Source organism: Acanthisitta chloris, unplaced genomic scaffold (assembly GCF_000695815.1).
Source record: "Acanthisitta chloris isolate BGI_N310 unplaced genomic scaffold, ASM69581v1 scaffold375, whole genome shotgun sequence".
Taxonomy (NCBI): Eukaryota; Metazoa; Chordata; class Aves; order Passeriformes; family Acanthisittidae; genus Acanthisitta; species Acanthisitta chloris.
Genome location: NW_008672965.1, coordinates 28,598 through 39,931, shown reverse-complemented (window position 1 = coordinate 39,931; position 11,334 = coordinate 28,598). Strand labels below are relative to the sequence as shown.

General features: G+C 41.1%; 1 protein-coding gene across 1 annotated transcript in view; it reads left to right on the top strand.

The window, feature by feature from the left end:
- The window catches only part of SLIT3 (slit homolog 3 (Drosophila)), a gene marked incomplete at both ends in the record, with an annotated part of 216,259 nt that overhangs the window by 186,731 nt on the left and 18,194 nt on the right, over positions 1 to 11,334 (top strand). Inside the window, one exon of the mRNA XM_009074707.1 lies at positions 2,369 to 2,508. Coding sequence (XP_009072955.1) covers positions 2,369 to 2,508 — 140 coding nt within the window. The remainder of the gene's footprint in view (positions 1 to 2,368; positions 2,509 to 11,334) is intronic.

The following is an 11,334-nucleotide window of genomic DNA, read 5'->3' as shown; positions in this document are numbered from 1 at the left end:
AATGTAAAGACTCCCTATAATACATAGGGACCAGTAGCCAAATGTCATCAATTATGCTGACATTTCCCTGAGTATGGAATGTGTCCTAATACTGAGCAATTGTATGTTAACAATCCCATATGAATTGTTACTAATGGTAACTCCACTGAGTTGAACCATTTCTGTGATAGTATTTAATAATGTCATTTTTAATTGCATATATCCAAGCTGTCCCAGTCCTTTTGTGAAAGGAAAATGGTGTTATATTCACATAAAAATCACCAGCACAAAGCCACTCTTGTTGCTTTTCTTTAAATGGAGAGAAAAACTTGTGCTCCCAAACCAAGACCTTGTCTTCCAAGTTGCAGCCTGGAGCATGTTTTTATGGCTGAGTTATAAACCCCTGAAAATGGAGTTTTGTAATAAAAAAAGGGAGACATGATGAATGTGTCACTGTATTTAATTAGATGTCTTTAACCCCCTCCCTGACACTTGCATTGCCACAAAAGATGGTGTGCTAGCTCTTCTTTCCTATCTGTCTCCTGTGATCCTCTGGATCATTGCAGGGTCAGCAAAAGGACACATTTTATTAGCAATAATGAGCTTGAGACAGGAAAAGAAAATATTCCTTATTGATTTATTGTGTCCTAAATTGGATTTATTTGAGCAGTTTGGGTTTGGTTATTCATGGTGAAGGTTTTCTAACTCCCATGACCTGTGGATGGTCCCTGCAGAACTGAATGAAGATGGCTGTGCCTGTGACCTGTATGCCTGTTGTGTACCCATCTGGAAGATCTTACTGTTGTGGTGGCTCAAGGCACATTCCCTTCCCATTCCTTTTCCTCTTTGTTACTCCCTTCAGAGTTTGCACATGTCATGAAGAATCTAAGCTAATCTTCAGGGAACAGTCTAGGACTGCTGAAAGTGGATGCAGAGCACAGTGACATCCCTCCCTTGGGAGTCTGTGCTCTGCTCAGTCTGTGGCACACAGGAGAAAGGGAAGGAAATGCTGAGATCAGCCAGCCCAAAAGTCCTGTAGCTTTCTTCACAGATTCTGAATATCTCCTATTTCTCTAGGGCACTCCCCATCTAAACCCCATGACGCCCGCATAAAGCAGGATAACCATCTCATGTCCACTTTGTCCATCTGAGCTGAAAAAGCACCCTGCAGCTGTGTCTGCGTTGGAAATTCTCCTGGTTTCTGAAAGCAGTGGATGGCAATTAGTGTGACTGTTCTGGTGCCTTCTGGTTTTCATCCTCATCAATCAGTAGTGCTTTACAGTTGTTCAGTTCCTTTTCTGCCACCAGAGCTTGCATGGGAAAGGAAATGAACAGCTGAGTGAATGTGTAGTTTGGACTGGGACTCAAAACAACCGTTTCTGTGACTAGTGAACAGCAATGCTGGCACTTCAGAACTGACACTTCAAATATCATTGCTGGCTTCTTAGAAGCCACTGAAATGACTGGAGCACTTAACACATGTTTTTAGATGCTCTTTTAGGAAACTCTGACCTCCACCTCTTCATCACTCACAGCTAGTTTAAAATATAAAGGTTCTGTTTGTAACTGTAACTTCCAGATCTAGAGAGGAAATGGAGATTGAAAAAAATCAAGTCATTCTTCAACCATTTAGTTTGTTACACTCCCTCTAGGGACTATACATCACAGTCTTGTGAGATAAAATTTCTAGTGCAATTATTCTTCACTTGTGTCCACATCCTCACAGAACCATTACTAGCTCTGCCATGGTCTGTTTGTGTTTTAGCTGAATTATCTGGGCATCATCAGCTCTTCTACAAATAGATGTTGGAGGAGCTAGAGAAGTACTGAAACCTTACTGCACTTGTAAAAGCAATCATTCCCAAACATTTCTTGTTTGGACAAGTGACAAAGTGGTAATGAGAAGAAAATGCTCATGTCTGTAAACTTAATTCAAGCAGTTGTTCTTTGAAGAGAGAGAGCTATCTAAAAGCTGCCAAGCTGCCCTGTGATTGTGCAGTCCTCAGCAGGCAAGTGTCCACATTCTCACAAAATCATTAACAGAGGAGCCAGGGATTTGAATATTGTGATACATGTTTACTCTCCTGCCCTGGAGTTGCTCACTTCAGTCCAGGGCTAGAGTTATCGATGAGGAAAGCAAAGGGGGCACACAGAGGCTGACTCCTGCTGGTGCATTTATGTCTCATGTAAATAATTACATGACCCCATGAGCCACCACACTGCATCCTTCCCCAAACACACAGGGTTGAAGTGCTCTGGACCTCACAGCAGTAGTGAATTTGGCTCCAACAACTCACTTTCATATGTTCTAATATCAGTTTTATACCTCAAACCTTCTGCCCCTTCAGATCCATGCTAACTTTCATTAATTTTTTTTCTTTCTCCAAAGCTGTTCTTGTCTTCTTGGGTATGAGGGGGAGAGGTGTGAAATAAACCCAGATGACTGCGAAGATAATGACTGTGAGAATAATGCTACGTGTGTGGATGGGATCAACAACTATGTCTGTCTCTGCCCTCCTAATTACACAGGTAAGAAAGGGCTGTGACTAAGAAACAGGAATCTATGAGAAGTGCTTGAAGGGAGGGATCCAAATGCATGTTTCCTTTGTACATGAGCATCTAATCAACCAAAACCCCAGTCCCATTTCAAAACAACCTGGGTGTCTTCCTGGAACATGCTAGTTCTACTAACATTGCAATACACACAGAGGTTCCCTAAATGTATTTCAGAAATAGTCCCAGTACTGAGCTGAGTCTGATATACACCTGTTCTGAATCTTGGTAAATCTTGGCTTTTGGGGCATGGCTTTCATCTGAGACCTCAGAGGCCTGCATATATTGAATAAACTGAGCCTGACAATGTGCTGTTTAAATGCATTATCTCCATTTCACAAGTGGAGAAGCAAAGGCTGTGAAAGAAACTGTAGGCTGAGTTGTGGTTAGTCTTCAGTGTGCACCCATGGCAGGTAGCTGAGTCTGTGGTCACAGAGGTTGGTGACTGAGTTAGAAATGGAATTAGTATCTCCAGCACCCATGCTGCATTTCAGATAAATCTATTCCCAACCCTTCTGCAAGAGCAAGAACCCTCCTAACTAGAATCTAAAAATGCTTTTTCTCAAGTCATTCCGGAGCATTCCGTGGACTCATTCACAGAGTGTTAGCTCAGCCTTCCTGGCTCAGCATGGAGGGGTAAGGAAACACCTGCAATAGTTCCTACTTCCAGCCTTTGAAATGGGTTTATTACCTTCTGAGCATGGAGAAGTAATGAAGGGCTTCTTGTACACTGGAATATATTACATGTCAGGGGATTTAATGAGGATCAAGCTTGAGTGGCTGAGTAAGGCAGGAGGAAAGCTTCTAGAATTTCCAAACTCTTAAAATACTTTTGTGGCTGATACAAAGGAGGCCCATGTAAATCTTCGGCCGAGAAAAGCCTTATGACTTGAATGTACATTTATTGGAGCTCTAAAATGATATTTCTGCCAAAACCTAAAAAACTTCAGCTTAGCAGAGTAAAGAGTTTTGCTTGTAGGATGTTGAGCCCATTGTGCTTACTTGTGCACTATTTATGTCAGCTACTCTTGGGTGGTTTCAAACAGAACTTGATACAAGGAGACAGAGTCTTACGTTTACGAGAGGAAATGTGTTTGCCCAGCCAAGAAAAGACAAATCTAGTGAGGAACTGAATCCAGTATATATGCAAATGCTCTTCCCTTTTCACAGGATTATTGCAGGTTAGGTTTTTTAAGGCAAAAAAAGTGGGAAATAACTAGATTGGGATTTCTTCTCAAAGGGCCATCTGGATATTGTCCAGAGAAGTAGTGTGATACTTCAGAATCGGTTTTGAAATATTTTAAATCAACTTCCAGCAGTTGGTTTTGGTTTTTTTACCTGAATGTTGTCTGTGCTGTACCTATGCTTACTAGCAGGAGTTTGTCAAATACCAGACTCCAGCCTTGCTGTGTGTCACACACAGCTGTATGTACCATACAGAAAGCATTTGCTGTCACAGTGCAGGCAGTAAAGTTTGGCTACATTTGAAACAAAATGAATTTTTGGAGAAAAGAGCGTGCTTCTGGAAAATATAATCTGAATCATAAGTGAAAAAAGTTGCAAAAAAAAGGGTGTTGCTTAAATTAGAATCTGAAGGGTTACAATAGTTCACATTGCTTAAAAATAGGAAAGGTTTCGTGAACTCTGATATAAGAATTGCCTTAACCTACTTTACCTCCATTTTGGAGGGGGATATTTCATCAAACCTGATCAGTCACCTGGAAGGACTGACTGCAGTGCAGCTGGCTGGGCTGAAATACCCCTCAGAGGTACACCTGGCCTCTTGGAGCAGAAAGGCAGGGAACAGCATAAAATGGTTGCAAGAATTGAAGCCATCAGCCAAACAAAAGTAGGTACAAACCAAGAAAACCTGGGCTGTGGTTTTGAGAGTCCTCTAAGAGTTGAATCCAAACCCAAGAAATTGCACATCATCTGAAGTTGCTCAGTTGAGTGAATGGCAGCTGAGAAAATGCCATGGAAGCACAGAGGCAAGTTATAAGGATGTATTTTCAAAGGGTTTGTGTGCCTGAGCTGGAAAAAGAGGGATCCACTGACCAAAGAGTGTGAGCAAAGTCTTGTGTGATATCCAGGGCATCTCTGTGTGTGTTCTCTTTAGATAAACCTTTTTATACTGAAGGAGTATCTGAAGCTACTATGGCAGTATCTTTTTTTAAAAAAAAGAAAGTTGCAGGTGACTTCAGTGTTGCACAGTGTGTGCTAGGAGCAGTGAAGGCTAACAGTTCAGAGAGAAGGCAGGTCACTGGAGAGGTCAGGAATTCCTGTGCTCAGAATTGTGCTCAGAATTGTATCTGCCTCCTTCTCAGGTGCTGACTGTGCTCAACATTGTGTTAGCAAACTGTGTGTACTCCAGCATTGCCAGGGGTATGGATTTGATCTGTATTTATATGAACAAAGACTGGATGGCAGAGGGTACTGTCCAGGGAACCAGTTTTCCTGTGAAGTAGTCTGGGGAAGAGTGAGCTCTCAGTGGGGTACTTAGGGTGTATCTAGTAGGACATAAAATGTTGGTAATATCTCATTGCATTGTGCCCAAGTATTATACTCAGTTCTGTTGTTAACACAGAGTAGGCAGGCAGAGCAAGCTTTTATTTACCTTTTTCTCACCGATGCTTATCTAGAGAATAGAAATTTCTTTGGAAGCCTCATTGACTGGGCTTCATGCCTGATCAAATCCAGACCATACATTTTTATCAATGTAATTATGCAAGAGTTGTTGGTTCTAGATACAAACAGGATTTCTCAGCAGATGCTGTAATTAAACCACGTTAATTCAAGACTGGTGTATTTTACACTGGGGCTCAGACTAGCTATTCCTCTGCTGATAATCTGTGATGTTTGTAGTAACCTGCAGGCTGAGGGTTAGAGGTACCCAGTTCAGTGATTACAGATTACTGCTTTTCTCAGCTGTAGAGGCAGGCAAGCTCTGGCAGCACTGCCAAACAAGTAGTCTGAATGCCTCATCACTCCTGTGGTCTTGGATGCCATAATACTGGTAAGACTGTAATGATGCTTCAGTAAACACTGCAGGTATGGAACAAATGTATGTTTTGATACAAAAAATAGTCTGGATACAGAGAGGAAGAAGATCGAAGAGTGTGCATGTGTGTTGTTCTACAGAAAATAGTTAGGTTCCTCCTTGGTTTAGTTGAGTAATGGTTAAATCATGGTAGTAAGTCTTATGTTCCTAAATGAAAAGCAAATTTAAAATGCATGGGTTGAAAATTTTGACTACTGGCAGAGTCACAGTATCCAGAGTTTAGTTTTTTCCGTACCTTAGTATTTTCCTGCTCTATCTTCTGTCTGTCTAGTTTTACTTGTTATATCCTTTTTAGGAAAAAATATCCAAAATTATGGTGCATGAATTCTGCTTTCATTGGTTGGACTAATGAAAGCCAAAAATCTTTCTTCAATTAATAACATTTTGCAGTGTTTTTCTTTGAAATTTTTTGACAGTCTTTCCTTTAAAATTCTTTAACAGTCTTTCCCCCCACTCAAAGTAGATGAAAAATGGCCAATTTTTTAAGTGACTGCTGAGGAAGGAAATTCCCACACTCCAATCCCATTTCACTTTTATTTAAAAAAAGAAAAAACCCACACCAGAAAGCAACCCACACTCACACCATAACCTCTTTCCTAGTTTCTTTCCATCTACTAACTTCAAAACAATGTGGAAATACAGTGTGGTTTCTATGAAGTAGTAAACACAAGTTAAAGCAGCCAAAACTGACAGGAGGGGAGATGGAAAGGTTTGCTGCATTTAAGTCTATAGGCTGGTCTAGCAGTTAGTACTCAGCTTGACACCAGCAAGACTCTACCCAAGCATCCCTTAGGCTGCAAAGCAAGGTCCAGGTGCCCTATCCTGATTGTCAGAGGGACAGAATTCCCTCACCTACACCAGCAAGTGGCCTGTTTCAGATGTTATAAAGAAGTGGAAATGGGTAATAACAGTCTAGCTGAAAGCCATGAAAAGTACTCAAGCCCATACTTGTACCACCAAGTTTCCTCACCATTCTTGAAGTCAATATTTTGAATGTTTGTTGTCTGCATTCACATAACCAAACCAACACTCATGCTGTATAGCAGAGTCCTGATGGCTTTCATTGTCAGCTGATGTCTTATTTTTCCTCTTCCCAACTGGTTATTTTAATCCTGAAGCTAAATGTAATTCCTCCAGAATAATCATGCACCCAAAATCCAGATAGCTCTGAGCAGTCTGGGGTCTGGTTTACAACCTGCTTGGACTCTTGCTGGATTACAGCTCCTCTTTACAGTTTTATGGGCTTTTCTCCCTTCAAAAAAACCCCCAAAATATACATAGAAATATCAAAAGGGAAAACAGTGAATTAGATCTGCCACCCCAGTTCTTTTCCTTTTTGTATTTTGTTATTTTTGCCTTTTTAGCTTTAGCATGGGCCATCTCCAGCCATCAATACAAACATTCTGCTCTCTCCATAGCTTTGTGGTTTAGAAATGTAGGAAAAAATTCATAGAGCTTTTCCCTTCCACTCTTTTTTCCTATTCACTACTGTCATAGAGCTCCTTGAGAGCCATCACTGTTTTGCTCACAATCCTAGATTCAAATACAGAATCTCATACCTCCAAAGATCCTCTCTTCAGCCTCACTGTCCTCTCTGTTCCCATGTGAAGAGAGGGCCAAACATATATAAAGGCACAAATGTGCTGCACCAAACATGTATTGTGTGCTTTGAATGGTTTTGTGCTTTACCTGCTAGTTTATTTGGGGGTGTTGTTTGCTGTGACTTTTTCTTCCTCCTATCTGATTTTAGCCACAAGCAGAAATATGTAGAAACCCATGGCAGAGAGAGGGGGGGAAACAAGTGTTTTAAAATAGTTTGTTTCCCTGGGAAAAAGCTGCAAGCAGTTTGTATCAGAGAAAAACATATCCTCCAAACAAATAAAAAAAGAGAGCTATAAACTATTTCTGGTTTGATGTGTTTGGAAGAGAAGGCTAAGATCTATTTTACCTTAGGGGACCTTGTGATGTCCTGTGGCAGATAGTATCTGAGATTTTTGCAGCTATGCTGCTTTTAGACAGAGTGCAATTCCCTGTAGCTGATTATGGGCCCTTTTCCTGGCATATCCCATTGTGGTAACACTGCCTGGCCAAAGCCAAGCACTCAGTCCAGCCAAACAGCTCCAGAGAAAGCAGCTGCGTGGTGACTTGTGGCTGACACTGTGTGGGTGCTCTCCAGCCTCTCCCCCATCGCTGACCATTGTGAGACTGATGTGACACTGTCCCTGAGATGGGCACCAGTGATGGATGGGGCTGAAGTGGATCATTGCACTGAAGTTGCTTCTTCCCCATTGTGGGTTTGAAACTGCATGTTTGATACAGGAGCAAGAAGGTTTGAGGTAGCATGGTTCAGCCTTGTGGTTCCACAATGATATGGACTGCCTAATAAACACTAAAGGCTTAAACAAGTACTTATCTGTCAACTTCTTTTAAATTTTGGAACTTTACCCATAATTTCCTCGAGACAAACAGAGAAAATTGTGGTCACAGTTTGGTGTATTTTCTTCCTTCTATTTGAAGGAGTTCTGCCTTACATGGAAGTTTCTCAGTTTTAGTTACTTGGCAAATATGAAGTGTGTTTGCTTTCTGTGCAAAACATAAAAAGGCACCCACATTTCCCAGTTGTCTAACTAGGAATGAGAAGTGTTGGAAGAGCTGGAAGTTTCTGGCTTTGTTCATGAGCCTAAACCTATTTCCAGCCCTGCTTTGTTAAGAGAGAACCACATGTCATTGCTATCAGATTGGACTCTCTTATCTCGTCGTACTGGGACTGAAGGAGGAAATAGCACAGTAACTGGCAGTGCTGCAGCCTGTCTTCAGTCTCAGTATGGGTGTCCTGTCATGTTGGAGTGCTCAGCTCCAGGATTTCCTCTGGTCAAATTCCCATCTGTAAAATGTAATGCGTCATGTTTGTGAAATAAGATATATCAGAGAATTTCTCTTTGTTCATCAGGACACAGTATATCTATAAGAAAATGGAATGTCAGCTACTGCTGTCCTAAAGGATGGGTGGAGTGAAATCATCCTCAAATGGGATGATTCATTAAATCCAGTCTGTGAAGAAACACAGTGAGAAACAAGCAAATCTTTCTGCATATGAAGTGTTCTTCAGAGCCCTCTCTTGGTTCAAAGAATGTGTTGGGTTCCCATGGCAAGGTTTTGGTATCAGGGGAGGAGGGAGGGTGTAGGGGTGGCTTCTGTGAGGAGAGATCAGGATCAGCTCCTCTGTTAGACCTGCCACTGACCAAAGCTGAGCCCATCTGCATGTTGATGAAAAAATGTGAGAGAAGCAACTATACAAATACCAGTAATGAAGAGGGGGGAAAGAGGTGCTCCAGATGCTGGAGCAGCAATTCCCCTGTAGAGACCACAGTGAAGCAGGCTGTGCCCTACAGCCCATGAAGGACCACACCAGAGCAGACAGCCACACTGCAGCTTGTGGAGGACTCCATGCCAGAGCATGGATATGTGCCCTCCAAGAAGTGCAGCCCACAGAGAGCCCATGCAAGGAGCAGGCTCCTGGCAGGAGCTGCAGCCCATGGAGAGGAGAAGCCCATGCAGGAATTATACCTCTTCACTCTGTTCCTGAAGAACTGTATCCCAATGGAAGGGACCTATATGAGAGAAGCTAATATGTACATACATAGAAGAATACAAGAAGAAGGACTGTACCCCATGGTAGTTAACCCATGCTGGAGTAGGGGAACAGCATGAGGAGGAAGGAGTGGGAGAGACAAAGCCTTTTGAGCAGACCACAACCCCCATTCCCCATCACCTTGTTCAGACTTTCATGAGCCTACAGTGTGTCCACTGTCCCCTCTGTCAGCCCTGGAAGGACATCTCAGATAATGTGTGGCACCTCAGATGTGACAGGATGTACCAGATTGTGTGAATGACTGAATTGATCCCTAGGATTCCAGACAAATGGGAAGACATCCATATAAAGAAATACAGCTCAAAAATGTTGGGGGTCCAGCAAAATCAGGATCTATTCCAGACACAGTGGTTCCAAGGGATAATGCTATATGCAGGCACCACCTTGTAGGAGCACTGGAAATTGTCTGGGTCAGTTAAGGTTTCACATACTGTATTGTGTGGCATTTGGGATGTTGAATATAGTTTTGCATACTTTGGCAGTGCATAGAACTTGAACACATTCCTTCTTCAAGATTCCAAAGTAGTGAAAGGATCATTATTTCCCTACCCACATCTTGTTTTCTCCTTATCCCTTTGTTTAACCTCAAGATTAGGGATAATTGCTCCTTGATTCTGAAAAACAAGCCACTGTGGGAATCTCAATATGGAATCTAACTTCAGGCTCCCACTTAACAGGCCAAAATCTGTGAAAACTCGAGAGGTTTTAAGAATTAATACAGGATAAAAAGTATAAAGTAACTCCTAGTTCTTTACTTACTAAGTATTGTGGGCAGTGTTCATCAAGCAAGAGCAAACTTCAGTAATCATGCAGAAGGAATTCTGCTACAGTGCATTCCAGGTAATTCCTTTTTAGTTTTAGTATCTAACATGGCAACATTTGCTATTGAAGGATTTTCACAGAGTTTTATCATTTCTTCATTGAAAGTTGAAACAGTTTAGAAGTAAAAACTTCATTTTTAATTTTCTTAGATGAGCCTCAAATCTTTTGCATCAAACATCAACAATGTTCCTTACTGAATTACTTTCTTGGAGGAGCATCCTATGTCTGTTCCACCCAACCCTTTTTAGGTTGAGTGTTGTGAAATTTCCAGTTGAAACTGACTTCTTAATGACTGAAAAGAGAGTGAAAACAAAATAAAGATGACATTTCTTCCGATACAAGTTATTAGATATAAAATGAGTAATCTCTTATGAGAAAAACAGCACAGTATTTTTTTATTAGCAGTAAAGAGAAGAGTTCCATTCTGACTTACCTGGCAAAGTTCAGAACATTGGAAGAGATATTTAACCACTCTCTCTGTGCAGTCTGGAAAAGTTTTCTCTGTGGATACAGGCCAGGCTTTCTCCATCCTTCCTTCATTGTAAGCACGTTCCTTTTCTCAAGTAATATTGTGAAATTCTTAACAGCATTTTTACTTTTAGTCTTCCAAGCCCTACTAAAGCTTCTCTAGCATGAAGGATAGGAATATTTTTTATGTTGCTCTATCAATTATTTCATGAACATTCTGAATGAGAGAAGAAAGTGTGACCCAACTGACATGGAACAAAAGAAAAATCGTTAAACTCATTGGTCACAAATTGGTCCTCTAGATTGTCTTTTCAGACTGCAGTTTTACTTACAGATGAATAAGTAAAATACTTTTATTGCATCCAGTTTGTCTTTTACTGATTAAGGAGAAATATTGTAACTTGGATCCTGGTTTTAAAAGTCTAATGGGGCATGAAATAAATAGCTCTCATGACAGCACAGAACAGAAAAAAAAAAGATGATTATTAAACTGTGTGTAAAAGTCATCTTTATTGCTCTATTGTTGTTTTGGCTTCATTCTGAGACGTGGGGAAAGCTGCAGAAAAGCCTAAGCATGTTTCTTGGCAGCTCTTCATAAGCAGTGAGCCCTGTGGAAAGCCCCATGAAATTCATGATTTTGTTGAAAAAATAAGACCAGGAAAATGTTGCATGAGGCAAAAAAAATGTTTTGCTGTGGTTTTTTTAAGACAACAAGCAATGCTGGTGAAGGAGACAAGGGAGTAGTTTTGAGGGGACAGAATACCTTTGATATTGTTTGGGGATTTTTTCTCTCTCTGTTTTC